Raw genomic sequence first — 21,028 nt, forward strand, 5'->3', positions numbered from 1 at the left:
AAAAAATATATTTTAAAGGACCCTTTTAGATTATATGCATCAAAGATTGTTGCTCATCCATTAATTCATCTTCAATAACTCTTTATTGGTACTGGGCTCCTAGCCATCCCAAAATTCAGACCTGTCTCTGTAGAGGGCAGATGTTTTAGTGTCATGGACCCCAAACTTTCAAACTCTTTACTTCAATCTCCTTGACTCTATCCTTCACTTTCTACAGCATAAAACCTGTGTGTGTGTGTGTGTGTGTGTGTGTGTGTGTTTTGGCTGTACAGCAACCTTGGATATGAGAAAGGTGCTATGTAAGTTATTATTACTATTAAGTTGATGGTAAGGAAAAAATGCATAAATGTAAATTTTATGGAAGTACAAATGCAGGATATCAGGTTATTGTCCATACATACTTGGAGCAATGAGGATTCGGAGCCTATCCTGGGAATCCTGGGTGTGAGGTGGGAATACACCCTGGAAGTGATCCCATTCCATCACAGTCACACACTCCTTCACACCCTGGGGGCAATTTAACATAACCAATCCACCTACCAGCATGCTTTTGGACAGTTGAAGGAAACCGGAAGAAACCTGTGAAACTCCAGACAGACAGTATTCCGAGATCAGGATCGAGCCAGAGACGCTGAAGGTGTGAGACGGGAACGTTACCCTCTGTATCACCGAGCCGCCCAAATATGGTAGTTATATGCAAGTAAATGGAGTTGATCATGTGACTTATTACATTAGAAAACACTCACAAAAAAGACAGGAGAGATTAAGAAACTTGAATCAAAATTTCTGATCACCATAATTAAATATAAAATTTCCTCACATCTCTCCAACCCTTAACACGGTTAATTGTGATTTATTTATTTATTTATTTTAAGAAAATGTAATTCTATAAGAATAAAGTATTATTGTATACTATAATAGTTAAGTGTATCATATACTGTATAAACTAATGAAATGAAAATAGAGACATTATAAAGGATGGACTTTATTTGCTTATGTACATTTATATTGTAAGATGCCCTTTATTTAAGACTAGAGATTAACAATATCCTGTTAAACAAGGAAGCACTGAAACATCCAAATCATGAGCAGATGCAGTAATTAGTGTGATTGGTGATTAATGCGGTCATGTACAGGACAGCCGAAAATTCCACACATGCTGTTAACAGTTAGCAAAACATCACATGATGTTCATCGTGAATAAAGAACTGAAATGTTGGACGTTACACCATAGCGCTGTCGAATTCTGGATTCTGATTGGTCAGAAGGTGTTGATTAGTTTTCTAGAACAGCAACTCTGACAGTAGCGCAGCTGCAAATCACAGGTTTATATCAACGCGCTTGTTCTGATACGTTATGGTTTCTATAGCAACAGCTCATTCACAGCGACTTGCACAGTGGATGCTCCACATAAACAGATTAAAATAAAGCATCGTTTGTGAAGTTTTCTGTAAGGAGATGTTTAAATAGCGTGTATGGAAGGAGTCTCCAGAGTCAGTGCTTTGTAACACTAACACGGAGGATTTTACGTTGTTTGCGGTTTCTCAGTAACATGACGAGCTGTTTTATTTATTAACTTCGGGAGAGAAAGAAGAGAGGCTGGTGAGGGAATGACTGGTATGAGCATAAGTGAGAACAAGAACTAACTTGTTTTATGGATATTCCACATTACATGTACCTCTAAATGGATAAAAAGCACTGTGTCATTCTTTAATAAATTAAATATTGTAATCACTGGAAACTTGCTGTGGTGTAAGAGGAATAAAACACTGTTATAGAAAATGAATCACCTTCCAGGCAGAAACAGTAACTCCGTTTCATCACACCACCCCGCTGTTGATTAGTTTCCTATAACAGCACAATGCAGAGTGGTTTTATTCCTCATTTAATCATCTTTCAGACAGAACAATCAACCGCTAGATATTTATCCAACCCACTATGAATGAAGAAAAAAATTCGTTCAGAAATCAGAACAGCATCCGCAATCAATTCTCAAAACTGATTTTCAAATATTATGACTCCATTTCTACTTTGAAAGCTCTTTCATGATGCGCAGGGACGAGCCCCTGTACCCGGTACCGAAGTGGTTCCAGTGGTTCAGGTAGTGGAACAGCTGGTACAGTTGATGTCTCTTGTCGAACCCTGGGGCCTTGGGGATCTTCTCGTGGTAGGCGTTGTAGAAGTGTTTCCCGAAACCGCCGAACATCCCGGCGATCCCCAGCTCGTACTCGGCGTGGCCGTAGAACGAGGCCGGGTCGAAGATGATGGGGCCGTCGGAGTACTCGGCCACGTTGCCACTCCACAGGTCGCCGTGAAGCAGCGCCGGTTCCACCTCCACGCCCGCAAACAGCTGAGGGATCTTCAGCTGAAACGGATCACATGAACATACCGCGTTCACTGGCGCAGGATTGCAGACTGCAGCATTAAACAAATCATGCTGGAGTTGTCGTCATTGTTGTTTTTTTTTCATTTCATTCATTTTATCTCCCCGCTCTGGCCTGATTAGTGAAATTCTGATGTGGATTGTTTAACAAAGAAAAAAAAAAAGTCGACCAACAAAACAGAAAATTATGCATTTATTCACCTGGCTGTCAAATTCGTAAACTTTGCAACTAACCAGGAACTTTGTAACTAAGAAATTTTATATAACTGAACCTTCACAAAAGGTTTAATAGAACGTATTCCAGCTCAGATACATCGGAAGTCCTTGGAGTTGTTACCTAAATGACAGGACAAGTAGAGCGATTTGTGTCCAATTTAAAAAAAAAAAAAAAAGAAAAAGCGATCAAGTAATAAAAATACACACAGCGGAAGTGACCGGGCTTGTCTGACTTTTTGTTAGCTAGCTAGTTACCCGGCTGTGTTAGAGGTGTGTTAGAGTATTTCTATTAATAAACGCTGCACATGACCCACAGTGCAATTCCCTCTGAACATACTCCTTTCCACATCATTCCGTCCTGAACAAACTGGACGAATCTAAGTTATAGTATCTCCCGAGGTGAAACTAATTCAGCTCTTCAGGGTTTTAGGCTACGCAGTAATCCATCTCCCAAATGAAGAGCTAAAAAAAGGAGCACATCATTAAAAACCGTGTGCATGTTCGGTTCAGCTCTGTTCAGACAAACCCAGCAGCCAGTGGCCATAATGTTATTAACCATATTCAGGGATTTAATTGGCTAAAATGTGCTCTGTGCTCACATAAATCATCTCTTACTACTGTTAAAAATATCATACACATTGTTTTTTTTTCTTACCTGGAGGCTGGCCCATAATTCCCTGGCCTCTCTGTCTCCGTACGACTGCTCCACTAATCCCAGCTGGTGCTGAAGTCTTTGCTGGACGTAAAAGGACACCCAGTCGTCCTGCCAGTCGTTCACCTGCAGAGACCGAGACGAGAGGCGTGGAATTTTCTCACATGCTGGACATCTTGTTTAAGAGCAAGCGTGCTAATCACTTACCTGAGTATGGAAGCCGATTTCTACCACTTAAAAAAAATCCTCTGTATTGTCTCGTATGATAAGTCATAATTAGGACATACTAGTCATAATTATGAGATACCAACTCACTATGTTGAGGTACTATCTCATAATTTCGAGATACTAAGTCACTAATTATGAGATGACAAGTCACAGTTTTCAGAGACATAAAGACAAAAAGACATATGTATGAGAAGTCAGAATTGCAAGATAGCATGTCATAATTTAGAGATAACAAGTCATAATTATGAGATACTCAGTCATAATTTGGATTACTTAATGTCTTAGAACCACGCATCATGAGATACAAAGTTATAATTTCAAGATAACAAGTCATAGTTATGAGATACGAAGTCATAATGTCAAGGTACTATACCATAATTTTGAGATAGTAAGTCATAATCGTGAGATGCAAAGTCATAATTGAGATACCTAGTTATAATTTCGAGATACTAAGCCATAATTGAGATACAGAGTCATAATTCCAAGGTACTATCTCATAATTTTATCTCAACTATCTCATGACTTAGTATCTCAAAACTATGACTTATAATTATGACTTAGTCATAACTGAAACATAAAAACATAATTATAATATGCGTAGTTATCACTGAGATATCTCATAATTTTGAGATACTAAGTCATGATTATTAGATACTAAGTAATAATTTTGAGATAATGTCTTAATTTATAATTAAAATTTAGTACAAAAACATAAGTTTTTGTAATTTAGTAATTTAGTACAAATTTATTTAGTACAAAATAAATTAGTACAAAAAATTAGTAAAAAAATAATTTAGTACAAAAACATAAGTATGAGAAGTCATCATTTCGAGATACCAAGTCCTAATTATTAGATACTAAGTCATAATTTTGAGATAATGTCTTAATTTAGAACCTTGCATTATGAGATACGAAGTCATAAGCATGAGATGTCATAATTGCAAGACACTGTCTGAGATCAGAACCATGAAATGAGATACTAGTTATAATTATATAATTGCAACTCATAATTTTGAGATGGTGTCTTAGGTTAGAGGCATGCTGTCTTAAGAGATCGAAACCAGAAAAGTAGGCTAGCCTGTGTACATGCATGCCTTCCAAAAATACCAACAGTGTCTCAGAATTATGACCTGTTATCTCATAATTATGACTTATCTCAAATTTATGACTTGTGACTTAGTACCTTGAAACTATGACTTGTTTTCTCATAATTTTGATGTAGTATCCAGGATTGTTTTATTAAGTGGTGGAAATGGGCCTCCATACCTGAGGGATGTAGCCACAACAGGTTTTGATGTGGAACCCGAACTTGTCGATAACCGGAACTTCCGACCGGCCGCTTCCTTTTCCTGCACAGCCAGACGACAATATTACTGTTACATCACACAAATTACATTACGTTTCCTTTGCTATATGTGTGGTGGCCTGAGAAACCTTTCACATGGTCAAATTTTGAGTAAAAAGTTTTTTCTGCATGTATCTCGAACACCAATGTGGTCTTTTACCAACAGTTTGCTGCTCCTTGTTCTGTTTCTCTTTCTGTCGTTTATTATGGAGGTGCAGGTCCGCTAGCTGCTGCCCCAACTGAGCCGCGTACCTTTAGGAACAATACGGAGGAAATACTTTAACCTGACACTTTCATTCAAACAGAATTTTACAGTAGGGTTAAATATTTTAAGGGACAATAATATATATTCTGTGATTCTTAGGTGTGTTCTAAAGCTAAATCTCCAGGTTTTTTGACAGAGTATAGGTGTATTTATCTATTAACTATTCATAATCAACTAATATATCATTATCATGTCAATATCAAAGGATATATAAAATTAAATCAAAATGTTACAACTGGCCCCGTGTCTAGGGTCAGTTGTAATATCACACCTCATTATATCTGTGTGAGACAAAAAAAAAAAAAAACTTATTTAAGTTTATTTCATAAGAACTGGTTGCACCAGATAAAGCAGACTGGATGCATAAACTTTGGCCTCCACATGACACACAAATACGTGCTGAAGTACTCAGGTCTTTGAGCCTCGTAACGTTTTCCAGGAAGGAAACAATTTCGCAAGTAAGTGGAACCGCTCTTGTGTTTCGTTAAATATCTTAAAGCTAATTATCTTAAAGCTAACTAGCTAACTATCAATCACGCTCCCCGAGAGTAGTGATGGCAAGACGAAGCTTTCAGAAGTCGATGACACTTTCCTTCTAAACGTTTCGAAAACAAAAAAGGTTCATTACGTGAAACTTTTCAACGCAGTGCACACTAGTGGCATCTGGTGGTCAAATGATGAAGTGCAGCTCCTATAAAGTCAACAATAAAGTCATCTGGTTGTAACATTAAGCAATACCGTGCATTACTTAATAAACAAAAAGCAATCTCCTTTTTTTTTTGTTTTATGGTATAAGCAAAGCTAAGCTCTTACACATAATTTATACAAATGTCTTATAAATAGCCAACCTTATTTGTTAATATGAATTAAAATTTCCCAAATTATAAAATGCCCTTGTTTCTTTGTTCGTTCCATAACTACAAAGTATCGCTAATTGCTAATGTATCTAACTCAAACCACCATTTCCTCGAATCACCTTCTTTTGAACCAGTTTCAAACCAGTCACGTGGTTGTGTGCCGAAATGACGGTCACTGGTTTTTTGTTTTTTTTTGGCAGACCAGCGAAGCAAAGGGTTGTGTTTTTAATGACGCACATCTCAGAGGTTCAGTATCGAGGGTGACATCACTAACCGATCTGAGCTGGTTATACAGTGATCAGTATTAGCCTGCATACAGAATGAACACACGATTCAAAACGTTCTCCAGATGAAGAAAATTACTTTCATACCTTAAAAAAGACAGAGGATGCTACTGAGCATGTGCAGAGTGAGAGTCATCACTGTAGCTTGTTGCTGATTGGAGCAATCGACTGGGTTAGAACTGACCCCATTCTCCCCTAGTCGAGGAACGAAACTCTCACTGATCAATGTTCAGTATCAGGAGTCTGAGGGAGATTACTATGTGCTCACTGACTGATAAAAACCAAGTTATAGAAACGTTTTAATTGTTGAAAATTGAACAGAATTGTCCATACAGGTCACGCCTCATGTACAGTGTGATAAGGCTGAGCGATATGATGATATAATAACAATCTCTTCTGAGATATTGCGAGTGGCGTGATTCTTTCTATAACATTCATTTAATTCCTTTATAATCTTCGTTATTATTGTTACACAACAATTACAAACTGACTGGAAGCAGCTGGAGGTTTTTGTACTGTTTTTAAATCTTTAAATTAAATGTAAAAATGTATTTAAAATGTATTTTTATAGATTTTTAATGGTTTTTTTTTTTTTTTTTTTTTACAAGCTGATTGTAAGCAGCTGATTTGGTGTTACAGATGGAGGTGACAAAACAACGGTTTAATGATTTAACTTTATTTAATGTCTACAAAAATAAATGTATTTAAAAATGTATTTTTTTGATTTATAAAATATGAACAAAGAAATATTAAACAATGAATAGGAGAAAATGCTGCTTCCAGTCAGATTGTAATTAAATTTACTTTAAACTCATTTTTTAAAAAAAAAAAAAAAGGATTAAAAATATATTAAAAGTATCGCGAGCTCCACAATACCTGTCAGCTCTATTTTTCACTTTTTTTTAAAAAAAAACATTTAAAGTTTTGCAGGTTTCTTAGCAAACTTAAATACCATACGTAATGTAGAAACATCTTCCAATATCATATTGTGAAATTTACTACAGTGTGATCAATTCTGATAGATTGTTTTTATATAAAAAGGCCTCAATAATTGATTTTGTGTGTGAATGTTTTGTTCAGCCAAACCAAATTAAAAATCCCTCCAGATTGATATACACAGCTTTATAAAATCACAGTAACTCATCACCAGTTATACGATTTGAACCCGAGGTTCACGTTAGTGATTTACGCAAACTTTCCATAAACTCCAGAGCCATTTTTAACATTTGTACATTTCAACATTAACCTTCTTGATGATGATGGAAGCTCTTGTTTACGTCCTTGCGTTATTCTTCTCGCTGTATCGGACGTGCCTGCTCGCACACACCACTAACCTGTTCAAGGATTTCATGTCTACGTGCTCCATGATGAACACGGCTCCTCCTGCTTCCAGATCCACGACCTTCATCGGTCTCGGCACTCGGATCGTGTTCGTGGACAGGATCGCCTCCAGGCTGGCTTTCTCTCCGTCGAACATGCATCTGGCCTGCGTGTGGGAACAGGATTCAGAATCTAGTGTGTGTGTGTGATTACAGTGACCTTTTAAGGTTATTAACTGTCACACTGTACGAAATCTCGGCCAAATTCTTTAACCGAATGTGTGATCAATATCGATGAAGATCCTCTAACGAAAGACCTGCGATTAAGGGAAACTGCTCCGTTCTGCACATCGATCAGCGCCATTCCGGGGCTCGTGCACAGCGACGCAGCTCAGGTTTGTAGCTCTCCATCCGGGAAGCGTGAACTAGTTTCACTTTCTCGTAATGTTAAATAAACCTGACGAGTTTAAAAAGAGCTTGTTACTTAGCTAGCTACATACTGTTTATAGCTGCTATAACGTAAATGATAACAGAAACTAACTTGTTTTGCTGACGTTAAACGTAACTATAAACGGATAAAGTATGACAAGTCGTTCTTTAATAAATAAAAAATTGTAATCTGGGGCAAATTGCTGTGATATAAGACAAATAAAACGCTTCAGGACATGCTAAACTGTAACTCCGGATCATCACATCACAACATGGTGGTTTATTTTCCCATAACAGCAAGGCACGGTGTGTTTTTCTTCCTTACGTATTCACCAATATTGTGTGAATCACTTTTTTCCTCAGCACAATTTGTGTCATCAGACTCGGGTAAGAGACGTAGACTAAAGTGATTAGGATGAAAACACAGTTCCACTTTGTGTACTAAATTTTTAAACAGCTATTTTACTGAACTCTTCATGTGCACATCTCAAGCCAAACGGTGTCTTTCGATTTATGCCTGCACTTTGCATGGTGCTAAACTGGTAGCTATAAGCGTTATGTACTTGCTGGCTGCATGAGCCTCGTACACAAACGTGTCTTTGATGAAATCGATTCGTTTTGGTGTGCGGATTTCATCTTTCACGTCTGCTTTTTCACATTAGCTTTCTGCTACGGTGGATAATCCCACCTTCAAGATTTACACTTCCCAAAAACAGATTTTTACCTACATAAGAGCTGCTGCTGTAATCATAAAGACTGTCCTGTTGCTCATGCCAGGACTCTTATTCTCAATCTGAGCATATCATACTGAACATCCTGTAAACACACTCAGTACCGTTTGTCTTTACTCTTTTACACCTGCATACTCTAGCGATTATAATCTCACAATCCGGGGTCAAGCAGAAGAGGACAAGGTTCTTCATGTCATCTCTGTCTCCTCTGTCGTGCTTATTAGGGATCAAAAGCCCTATTCGGACAGGATCAGGTTTACATGAGGGATAAAGTCATTATTAACGGAGAATCTCTCGGATTTAAATTCCATCTGTATTCTGTCATGTCAGAATTTTTTATTTTTTTTAATGGACTGCACATTCTATAAGATATTCCATCCAAAACGGTCAAGATTGTGTTGTATCTTGTGAGAAAAGACGTTTTGTGCATTTTTTTTTTTTCCTCAGTATAAAAACATTCCAGGAAGCTCTCTCTCACTCTCTCTCTTTCTCTCTCTTCTATCGGACTTGTCAAAGATGTGACGCAAACCTTATCGAGTTCCTACCACAAGTACATCTTACTTCACATCCATGTTATGGTCATGTGACCTATTAACAATCGATTAATTTACATGGCCACACCCCCTAAAATCCACATTTGCATCTAAAAAGAGCAGTTTGTATTAAAATAAGGTGTACGTAGTACACATGGAATTTATACACACATCATTTATCCCTGGAGAATCGATGGTAATTATTACAGGCGTCCTCCTGCACCAATACTTGGAACTGGTGAACTAACAGTACTCCCAGATTTCTGTAAAGCTGCTCTGTTTCAAGTTTCAAGTTTATTTGTCATGTGGACAAGATATCAGGGACAGTTGTACACTGAAATGCTTGTTGTGAGACTCAGGCATTCTATAGCGGTGCAATATAAAATATATACATAAGAAGATAAGCAGGAAGGAGGAGAAGAGGAAAAAGGGGGGGAAAGATTATGTACAAATAGAATATATATGCAAAATATGCAGAATATATTCGGGAACTGGTGTGTATACCTAATAATTACGTAGGTAAAGTGCAGAGCGTAACTGTAGACACTGCAATAAGTGCAGTCACAGTAAGTGAACAAGAGTGCAAAGGGTAATAAAATAAATATATAACTGCACATATCTGCACTTTACTCCAAATAAACTTCTGGTTGGTGTAAATTCTCATTTTTATGGCACGAACAGTCATAAAAAGCATTTCACTGCACATCTTACTGCGTATGGTTGTGGGGATCGAGCCTTTTGCGCCGCTGCTCCTCGCCTGTGGAACGCCCTCCCTGAACATCTGAGGGCTCCACAAATGACTGATGGTTTTAAAAGGGGTTTAAAAACGTACCTTTTTAAAAAGTGTTTTAATATAGTTTAAATTTCTGTGCTAATCTCAGGTGGCAGCTGGTTTTAATTGCTGTTTTTTTGTAGCACTTTGAGATTTTCTTTAAAATGTAAAGTGCTTTATAAATAAAATGTATTATTATTATTATTATTAATAAAATTTGATTTGAAACACAGGGTGTCCCAGAAGTCTCCATTCACAGGGGACTGTGTTTGCCAGCACCGCGTCGGTTGTGTCTTCGTCAGGGGATGCTCGTGGACATCCGCTTCTCGGTTGGTGTTCAACACTTCCAGTCTTTTTGAATTTTGAATTTGTTCATAAGTTTAGCGGCAGTGTCGTGTGTGTGTGTGTGTGTGTGTGATGTGTTTGCCATGTTTCCTCTTAAAGTCCATCGCAACCTTCCTGATCCATCCATGAGAATGATTTCAATACGTTCTTCTTTTGTCAAAGGCATTCTTAAAGCCTATCTGAAAAAAAATATATATATAATATAAACTAAGTATGAAACATTTTGGAAGACATTTTTAAAAAAAAAAAAAAAAAAAAGGTGTTAATTTGCCCTGTGTATGGAGACTTTCGGGACGTCCTGTAGTAGCTGTGTGCAATGTGAAGTGACTAAGCAGTCATCTATGGATGGATATATAATATATATATATATATATATATATATATATATATATATATATATGCAGAGTATAATTAATAAGCAGCTGAAGCAGCAGCACAAAGTAGCATTAAAATATTAGTATTATGGATGTAGTGTGTAATTAATAACTATGATGAATATTATGATTTACTGTAATAAAAGCACTAGGCCTATACAAATAATTCTGAGTTGCATTATTGGTTTAATGCACACTATTTGCACACCAGTTATCCCAGGGCTTGCATGCTTGTGTAATATTTAATATTTAAAGAAAGTATATATATATATTTTTTTTTTCTCCCTATGAATAAGCACCTGGCTCTTGTGGTTGATCTTGGCGAACACAGTGCCGGAGTCTGTGCTGTAGCTCTGGCCCTCACTGATGCATCCTCCCCCTGAGGAGCCTACAGCCTTCACCCTGCTGCAGCCCAGCTCCCTCTTTAACAGCTGCTCCATCACACCCTCCTGCTATTCCCTGTTTATTACACCACCACTGCGCTGCTTATACACGCGCTCTATAACGCCTGCACGCGCGCTCACGTGCGCCTTTTCACTTCCGCTCCAAAAACAAACAAACTTTTAATGCAGGTAGTTTAAAAGCCGCCGCAGCTCTGCGTTATCACCTGTTTTTTTCTGGTGATAACGTCAAATAAATCCCCGGAAAACCCAAATGAAATACGAGTTCCAAAGTACGAGTTCCCGGAAGTAGGCGCATGCGCAGTGCGAATCCGGCGACGTCACATACCGGAAGTAAATTTCAAGTGCAAGATGAAAAGGGTTTTCAAAACATCTAAATCTATAAGGATTTTTTTAAAAAAATAAACTATATGCTCCTAACAGTTTAAAAATAGCCATTAGCATTGTTTTGAATTAGTATTAATTAGGATACATATGTATTAATATATATTATATTAATATATTAATAAATATTTATTAATATATTAATAAATAAATAAGTCAAGTATGTTTCAGCAGGTCTAATTCCAGACATAAAAACAATGACGTTTTCCCTTTTTCTTACTGAATTCAGGTGGTCATACGGATTATTTATTTATTTATTTATTTATTTATTTATATTTATTTTTGTTACATATACATCCTTCTGATACTATTAAAACCCTGCTAAGATTTTGGATTAAAGATTATCCTGCATTATTCTAACATCAATCATTTCTGTTTGAGCTCAAAACATGCTGAAGGACACATTTGGAGCATGTGAGATGATCAACAGCTCATAATAAAACATATTAAAATAAAGCAATAATATAAACTAAAATAAAGCAACCACTGGGCTGGTTGAACACGTGCTTACTGACCTCTAAATCCTAATACTGTAGCCTGTTTTCTTTCTCCTCCAGGGTTTAAATCATTTCAATAGGTTCCAAGTGAACAATTTAATACAGTGGCATACACTTAATTCATAATAAAAAAAACACCATCTTTTATAGGTTTTCATGTTTCTGGTGATGACATCTAGACCAGTCAGACACCTCAGACTTGGATCTGCTCGCGAGCTACAGACACGTGTGTGTGTGTGTGTGTGTGTGTGTGTGGTAACTGGCAAATTTGTAAATGGTGTGAAATTGGAGTAGTGGAGCTGCTAAGAGCACTGCAGCTAACATCACTGAAATAGTGATCAATGCCAAGGACATTACTGAGACTCAGCCTGGTGGTGAGTCGCGCGAACCTGCTCTCTCAGCTCCTATAACAAGCAGCTCTGATGTGTCACTAATGTCTGCTGAAGAAAGAAAGAAGCAAATAAATAAAATAAAAAAAAATTAATATGAAAAATGAAAAACAATTGTTTTTGAAAATCAAAATACTGTTTTTTAGCCATTTTAAAATTATGATTACAAACAAAACAGAAAACTAAAAAGACAGACAGATAGATGAACGTATTAATAAATATATTAATGAATAAATATTAAAATAAATAAGACTTATGGACAGTGCTACACCACAACAAAGGTTTACACAATTTGTTTTTAACTGTTAATTTTTAAATAGGTTTTTTTTATTAATTTAATAATTTATTCTTATTTTGATTTGTAGCATAACAAATCTAAAAAATATACATAAGTAATAAATACTTGAATAAATTATTAGCTAAATAGATTAATAAATGTATTAATACATGTTAATTAAGAAGTAAATAAACCTAAATAAATAAATAAACCCAGATAGACAGATACATAGATAGATAGATTGATAGATAACCCATCCTCACTGATGAACCGTGTTTAATGCGTCGCTGAGAGAGGCCTGCAGTGTGATCCAACATTACAGCAACTATAAAGCTGCATATTTGAACTTCCACTTTATTTGTGGGCCCTTTACAGCTTTATTATGACATGGAGATTGGTTAATGATCGGCGAGTTATCACGTCCCCAAGGCCCGTTTACTGGCTCGGGCCTCAGCCGCAGAAAAGCCCGGTGCCGTGTAGCCTGTACGATCTGCCATTCTCACTGTATTCAACACTCACTGCACAATCTACAAACCCAACCGCTCCCGCAGGGAAACGGGTGCTTAATTACAGGATTTGAGATGTCCTTCCATCTTATTTTCACATCTTATCCTGATTATGACTTTGACACATGTGATTGAGTCGTGTGATTTTTTTTTTTTTTTTTTTTTTTTTTTGGTGACTTTCTGCAGTGTCATAATCAGCGGCGAAACACAATTATGAGCCGAGTGGTCCCGAGAGTGGCGTAATTAAACACAGTGATGGCTTACTCCGCTTCTTTTCCTGTTGTTAGTCGACTAGTCTATGAAACGCACAGTCTGGACCTTCGCCATGGAGCAACATGGCCGCTGTTGGGACGTCGCCTAGTCAGGAAGGTGGAAAGATCAGAAGTAGCAGCTGAAGGTACTTGGTTAGTCTGATTTAATATTTAAATATTTTAATATTTATCTAATATTTTTCTCTAGATGAAGCCAATTTTACAGCTATCTACACACTGTGTGAGACAACTATGGGAAAAGTCTATTTTTTTTGTTTTCTATTGCTTCTTTAATGAAACGTTATCACTTTCATATGTTTCTGTATGAAGTGTAGAGGTGAGCGTGATGTCTGAATTGTTGTTTTTTTTTTTTTTAACTTAATCCCGCCTACTCCCAGAGGAATTCCCCCTGCAGTTAATTTTGACGTTCACGCTAAAATAAATTGAAATAAAGTCCATGAACTGTGGCAGAGCCGTGGGTTGCGCATCATATTACAATCCCTCTCCCCTAGATTACAGCCTGACTGCTCATTCAGACTCGTTTTCAGACGCTACAGAAGCCGGAGTTGAGCACTGGGGAAAAAAAACTTCTCGCTCATTGAGCTATAATGAGGTCACTGCTGATGGACATGAGCTTCCATGCTGCGCACTTCCAGTTTCAGATTTATTACTTTGCACATTCTTTGTTTAACAGTGCAAGCTAAAAAAAAAAACAAATCAATGCTGGAAATGTAATTTGTATCCTATGTACAGCTGTTACAGTGTGGTTTGATGTGTGTTTTATTTTCATTTATTAGTATTTAACTACAACAGTTTAAAAATAGCGACGTCCTGAATCAGTTTATGCTTTAACTATATGCGTTTTTGAATTACTGGTTGAATGGAGCTAGCTCTTCTGCTGTTGATTGCTGCCGGTTCAATTCCGATCCAACACTTTATTTTTGTTTTTTTTTTCTTTTAACTTTGGAATTAATTTACAAAGCACCATGTGAGTCTATGAGCCATGCTAACGTTGTGACTCCACATAGGTCTGTGATTGTACAATGTCTGCTTTTGTTCTCTTTTATTTCTTATCTTACATTCTCACATTCTTCTCACAAAACAAACAGAAAAAATAGGTAAGGGAATAATGATGATAACAGAATGACCGTTACAATGATCTGAATTCCATTTAAAGAAAAAAAAATAAAAGTGAGGAATTGTTGATGTGTTATTTGTCTAATAAACTGATTTTTTGGGGTTCTGACCACTTGACTTTGGACTACGTGTAATGTGGTGAATTACCTAAAATGACTTTGACAAAGTGTTGAATAAATAGTGTTAATTTTCATCCAGATTTTAAAAAAATGAATTACAGGTTGACTAGTAAACGCCTTAAAAGTCCTGCACCTTTTGTATCACGTCAGCTCAATGCCCTGGCTCACAAACACACACTTCTAAACTGAAAAAAATTATATACTTATATGTGAATAAATAAGTAAAAGGGAGTAATTAAAATCAAAATCATACGCCGTAGTCATTTCTGTAAGACCTTCAACAGTTGAAGCAGGACTGCAATTTAGAATAAAACATTTCACAGATTCCCCCTAAGAGCAACTCCCAACTCCAGAAAAATGCTTACGTCCTCCAGTCGAGCTGCAGCTGACTGAGAAGCAGCAAATCTCCAAATCAACAGAACTCTCCTACGAGCTGAAAGTGATGCGAAGGCAATAATGTCAAGACTGATGCGCGTTTAAATGTAAAGTATCATCCAGCATAGCGGATATGGCTATTCAGGGGGTGCTGTGTTATTGCTCCTCCAAATACCTCGGAGATGGTTTTGAAAACTGTTATGCAGTAATTGTCAAGAGCAGGACGTATGTGTTACATTAGCTAGTGCAGGGGAAAAATCCCAAAAAAACATCTGTTAAAGCTCGTATCTCTCCTAGGATAGGTTTCAGTACGCCTGGCTTGATGGCTTTAACTAAATGAACCCTGTGTAAGATTTTCGACTGAATATGACAATAACAATTGAGCACATCATGATGTAAAATGTACGTTTTCCCCTTAATGCTCTCATCCTGCACTCCTCAGTTCCTCCTCCTATTTTCTTTTAACTTTCTTTAAGGCATCATCTTTAAGGAAAATGGTTATTATAGCAATCATGCGTTCCTTACTATACATTTTATGTGGCATGGGCGGAGTTAATGGGTGGGTGGAGTGTGGGAGGTGTAGAAAATTAATCAACACCTTCTCACCAAACATTAATGCTGAGGTTCATGGTTTTGTTAATGTTATGTGATGCTGTAAATAATTTTAGTTTTATATGGCTAAAAAGGAAAGACGATTCTAAAGCTTTTCCCAGTGTTTTTTTTTTTTTGAGATTTTCCCTGCTCAGAAAATTAATCATCATCATCCCACAGTACCCAGGACTGATCTTTTAATAAGTAATTTAATGTGAGGATTCGCACAGATCTAGAAGTTGAAGAGTAACTGCAGTTACTGACAAAGTGCTGAGTGTTTACATCTTCACATTACCAGGGCACATGATCCTTTTCACTGCCTCTTTCCACATCAACACTGCAAAATCTTGTCAGACAAACTTCAATCCAAAGGTCTGAGAGGAGCACACTATTAGAAATTTTGGATTTTTTTTTTTTTTTTTAACAAATGACCGCTTGTTTGCTCACATTCACAGGGACAATGTCGAACAAATCGGGGTGTAAGTTGTGTCGTTCTGTGTGGCACGCGACCTTGCTGCTGTCCACCTTGCTCATCGGTTTGCTCTACTACACCCCTTCCTTTCGATGTATGACACAAGAACTTGAAGAACCCATCATGAACCCTGCACACCGTCCCGTCTTGGTGCTCATCTGGCTCTGGCCCTTTAACCAGACCTTTGACCTTGACCTCTGCAGCTCCCACTTCAACATTCACAGCTGTGTCTTAACAGCCGACCGGAATTTCTTTGATAAAGCCGATGGTGTCCTGATCCACCACCGGGACATCGCTTGGGATGCGTCGAATCTCCCGCAGTTTCTTCGGCCGCCCCATCAGAAGTGGATCTGGATGAATTCCGAGTCGCCGTCGAACACGGCCCGGATCCCCGGCCTCGACAACCTGTTTAACATCTCGCTGAGTTACCGCAAAGACGCCGACATCAGCGTGCCTTATGGCTCTCTGGTTCCAGTTGACCACCAGTTTGAGGACATTGTGGACTTTCTACCTTCTGAAAAGGACAAGCTAGTCTGCTGGATCGTTAGCAACTACAAGCCAGAACACGGGAGGGTGCAGTACTACCAGCAGCTGCGCAAGTACGTCCAGATTCATGTCTACGGCGACTGGTTCGAGAAGCACGTTTCCGAAGAAGAGTACAAAGACATCATCTCGAGCTGCAAGTTCTACCTGTCCTTCGAGAACTCCGTGCACAAGGACTACATCACAGAGAAACTGTTCAACGCCCTGGATCTGGGGGCCGTCCCCATCGTCTTCGGCCCGTCCAGGCAGAACTACGAGCGCTTCGTCCCCGGCGACGCCTTCATCCACGTGGACGACTTCCCTTCCATGAGGGCTCTGGCTAGGCATCTCTTCTTTTTGCACCGAAACGAAGCCTTGTATCTCAGGTACTTCAGGTGGAGGAGACGTTTCCGAGTAAAGATGTCTTCCTTCCCGGTGGAAAACGCGTGCCAGTGTTGCGAGTACATCCGACGGAACAGGCAGTATCAGGTGCTTACAAATCTGTATCAGTGGTACTGGGATACGAGCGAAGGACTTGACCTGCCACCGTCCTTCTACTAACCTGAACACAACTTTCAGTGCCATGAGACTTTTTCTTTTCCCTATTCGCTGCCTCGGTCAGACTGCTCAGGTAATTCATCAATTTGAATATAAATCTGGCATGTGTATGTTTATGAATTCAGGTCTTTTATCACTGATCCTGAAGGCTGGAATGTTGGGACTTGATACTTATCTGTACTCACATGTGATTATTTATTTCTTACAACACAACACTCCATGTTTCTGCATCTGTCAGCTTAAAGACTGTGAACATTTAATCAATAGCGACTGTTCTTGTTGAAGAAAAGGAGTTCAATTCAGACAGAGATTGTTTTCTAGCTTCTATGATCATAATAAGCTAAAAACAAAAGACCTGAATGAAAAATTCAATAAATAAATGCAATTAATGCAATGACTTTGAGATTGCAATGCTGTCGTTTTTCTTGGAGTATTATTGGAATCGGATCATTGGAGTGCTGGCTGAGGAGCGACGCTGACTGCACCATTCTTCTGTTTCACCGTAGCAGGGACATGCAGGGAGTTTTTGGTTATACTTCTTTTTATTTCTCCCAAAAAGGGAAAATCTAGTAACTAAATCTAGTAATCTATGATTTTTAGGTTAAAAATTTGTGTCTTGATCAGTGTGTCAGTGTGATGTTTGTATCAGCTGGTCTTGTATAACTCAGTTTAGTTAACAGTAAATTACATTTTAATGCTTAATGTATTCAAGCACACACACAACCAACCAAGAGTTTAAAAAAGAAAAGAAAAGAAAAGATAACCAGGTGACCTTCAGCCAGTCAACAGCTCAAAGTTTTCTGTGGGACACATCTCAAATGTGTGTGTATTTATTTATTTATTTGTTTGTTTAAAATGTGTAGGCTGGTCACATCCATCAATTTTTTATAAAGTCTTCACTTTGAGCAATATGACGATAAAACTGCAATATCATGATAAAGTAATTTAAACTTTTAAATAAATAAATTAATAAATAAGTAAATAAATTTGCAGCTGTTGTGATATCTTCACATTTCTAAAATATTTTTACATTTTTTAAATTATAAACTGATTAAATGCCACTTATTTAATATTTTAAGTTTTTAATTAAGTTTTTATTTTTAAATTTTAAGTTTAAGATTTTGTATGGAATCTTTAAAATTGTAAAATATTATACATTTAAAAAAAAAAAATTTTTCTACTTTTCAGTATTAAATATTTTGTGAACATTAAATCAAAGTATAATCAAATGCAAGCATTTATTTATTTATTTATTTATTTATTTAAATGTATTATTAAATTCAGCGCTGCTGTTTTGCTGGAGGTTTGTCGCTCTGCATAAGGGTGTCTGCCAAATGCCATAAATTGTAAGCATTGACAAATCTCTGTGGTATAAGAGGAAAAAACACACATGTACCATGCTGAAATATGGCATGAAAATAACTTACTTCACCATGGATTATTTTCGTTTATCAGCATGGTCGATCACGTCTTATCCTTGTTACATGTTACTTGTTACTTTGTCAACATTGCTTATGGTTTATTCAGGCTAAAGTTCACGTCTGTTCATGTTAATGTTAACTAAAGCAGTAGAAATGCTTGTTAAAGGAACCTTAACGTAAAGCATTATGCAATATTACCTAACCGAACTATCAGGGTTTTTACTGAGCGTGATCGTTCTGTCGTTTTGCAGGCGTTTGAGTTGATTTAATAAAGCAGGAGAAAACTCCAGTGAATGCTGAGACGATGAGCGATGGTGTGAGCAGTAACATGCTGTATGGTTTTTAAGCATATGAAGACAAAGCAGAGTGAGAAACTGGATAAAAGGAGATTGAATACACTGCTTGCTATTAGTGATGATTATTCATATATTATTATCTCATATGCATGATGATGATGATGATGATGATGATATTTACTTGTACAGGAGCTTTATCACTTTTAAAGTGCCAGGTTAGTGGAGATAGATGTAAGTGCAGTCGGTTTTATTTACAACACGCATCACAAAACAAGAAAAATAAAGACGTGTAAAGAGACTTAGCAATGAAACAAAGAAACATTAGGGTTTAAAAAAGGACACGAATCACGGGAGAGACTGAAAACAGGCGAACTCCAGCATGGGACAGGGTCATGTGACCTGCTCGTAGTCTGTGAGGCTGTCCAAGAGGAAGTCCAAGCTGGAAACCGGTGTGACATGACACAAAGTAGCTTTAGAAAGAAGGGAATGAATGCAAATGGACAAAAATACAGATCTTGACACAGTCTAGCATTTGCGATGTAAGGAATACAACACTCCGTGTCATGCTGTTATAGTAAAATAATCAACAACAGTGGTGTGTGGTGTGATGAAGCGGCGTTACTGTTACCACCCTGAAGTTCTTTATTTTCCTGCAACAGCACGTCCCTGAATGTTTTATTCCTCTTTTACTACAGCAATTTATTATTTATTACACCTTTTATTAAAGAACAACACTTTTAATCCATTTATAGTTACATGGAATCATGAACACAGCTGTCTTTAATTGTCTGTGTGTCATTCTACTAGTGATAGATGTTAAATTTTAGTGCTCATATCTAATATTTTTTTTTACACTTTTTGCTCAGATATTTGTCCTTTACTCTGTTTTATGGCTTTAACCCGTTTGTCTGATTAATGTATTTCTGAAATTTGACTCATGCTTATAGTTAATAAACTTCACTAGTCATGTGTCCAACCCTTACAGCGCTAAACGGTAGAGGAAGTGGGGTTGATAGGTCACACTATGTAAATAGACCTCTTGCGTGGTTTGTTATTAATGGCGCATTTGATTAAAGGCAATAACTCGTAATTTTCCAACCTCCGATTAGGAAAAAACTAAGAAAACACCGCCTCAGCTCAGAATTCCTACGAGTACAAGGGATGGTCTTCTCAACCCCAATTTCAGCAAGTGACATCAAATCAACATGGCCGCTCACAGCATCAGCAGTAAACAAACTTCCTATTTTGTAGCTCGAATACACAGGGTTCGAAAATGACGTAATTCCGAGTCACGACAATAAACTTTATTACAAAGTGTTTCTTTTTCACAATTCAATCTTTTTGGTGGAATTTGAGTGTGTAGATGTTGAAAGTGTTATGTGAGGAAGTTTTGATTTAGTGTTGAATACGTAAAAGACAAATTTAATTGCATCATAAAATCATAAAGTCTGTAAGATCTTTTTCAAACAGCAATTAGAAGCAGTGGGTGGATCTAATTTTTGCATATTCATCAAATATGGATAAATTTTTGTTGGAGCTCCTGTGCCTTGTCGTCTATTGTTAATATTGTTTATCAAAACTATGTGGCAAGCAATTCATTATTCACAGGGGCGTGGCCAAACCAAATTCTGCCCTCCAGTAGCATCTGTAAAGCTCTAACACTCGTGTACAGGTCGTACAAACTGAACCATATCAGCATCGTAGTGTGAGTACAGCAAAGCTGTAGAGTAACGCCACCATCATCTGGACATTTATTAGGCCCCAAGGAACTAATATCAGAAATATTAAATCTGTTCCAATTGTGTGTGCAGGTATATCCTATACATTCATGGTTGTTGTTGTTATCATTATTATTATTATTATTATTATTATTATTATTATTATTATTATTATTGTTGTAAGTCTGGAGGTAATATTTTTAAGTGGTTCATTAATAACATTTATTTGTGTTTGTTTACATATTTTGTTCATTTCTTCTTCTTTTCTTCTTCTCATTATTATTAAAACCTTTTTTATTATCATGATAATTATTATTAAAGCCTTGGGGTTCAAAATATTTTAAGCAGTTAGTTAATAATATTTATTTATTTGTTTGTTTG

The 21,028-nt window shown here is 37.1% G+C and overlaps 2 protein-coding genes across 3 annotated transcripts; one reads left to right on the forward strand and one right to left on the reverse strand.

The window, feature by feature from the left end:
- Positions 1-1,603: 1,603 nt before the first annotated feature.
- fn3krp (fructosamine 3 kinase related protein) lies at positions 1,604-12,232 on the reverse strand. Of its 2 annotated transcripts, none has more exons than XM_034298428.2 (6): positions 12,034-12,232; positions 7,565-7,716; positions 4,985-5,076; positions 4,746-4,828; positions 3,255-3,377; positions 1,604-2,365 (listed from the first exon to the last, which is right to left on the reverse strand). In XM_034298428.2, the coding sequence occupies exons 2-6, from the start codon at positions 7,705-7,707 to the stop codon at positions 2,027-2,029; spliced, it is 780 nt and encodes a 259-aa protein (XP_034154319.1). In that variant the 5' UTR covers positions 7,708-7,716; positions 12,034-12,232; the 3' UTR covers positions 1,604-2,026. The 2 variants fall into 2 exon arrangements, with proteins under 2 accessions (XP_034154319.1, XP_026801773.1); XM_026945972.3 differs by lacking the exon at positions 12,034-12,232 and adding an exon at positions 11,033-11,445.
- A 3,769-nt stretch (positions 12,233-16,001) lies between these two features.
- LOC113546219 (4-galactosyl-N-acetylglucosaminide 3-alpha-L-fucosyltransferase 9-like) lies at positions 16,002-17,609 on the forward strand. Its single transcript, XM_026945983.3, has one exon. It carries the CDS (start codon positions 16,088-16,090, stop codon positions 17,213-17,215), a length of 1,128 nt encoding a protein of 375 aa, XP_026801784.3. The 5' UTR covers positions 16,002-16,087; the 3' UTR covers positions 17,216-17,609.
- The last annotated feature ends 3,419 nt before the right edge of the window (positions 17,610-21,028 follow it).

The sequence above is a fragment of the Pangasianodon hypophthalmus genome, chromosome 23 (genome assembly GCF_027358585.1).
Source record: "Pangasianodon hypophthalmus isolate fPanHyp1 chromosome 23, fPanHyp1.pri, whole genome shotgun sequence".
Taxonomy (NCBI): domain Eukaryota; kingdom Metazoa; phylum Chordata; class Actinopteri; order Siluriformes; family Pangasiidae; genus Pangasianodon; species Pangasianodon hypophthalmus.

Bases quoted from the DNA above. Each gene is read 5' to 3' on its own strand.
- LOC113546219 (XM_026945983.3), top strand. From the start codon at position 16,088: ATGACCGCTTGTTTGCTCACATTCACAGGGACAATGTCGAACAAATCG.
- fn3krp (XM_026945972.3), bottom strand. From the start codon at position 11,173: ATGGAGCAGCTGTTAAAGAGGGAGCTGGGCTGCAGCAGGGTGAAGGCT. The intron at 7,717-11,032 runs GTGCTTATTCAT...TCCCACACGCAG, and splicing joins AGATCAACCACAAGAGCCAG to GCCAGATGCATGTTCGACGG. The intron at 5,077-7,564 runs GTTAGTGGTGTG...TTGTTCCTAAAG, and splicing joins GACATGAAATCCTTGAACAG to GTACGCGGCTCAGTTGGGGC.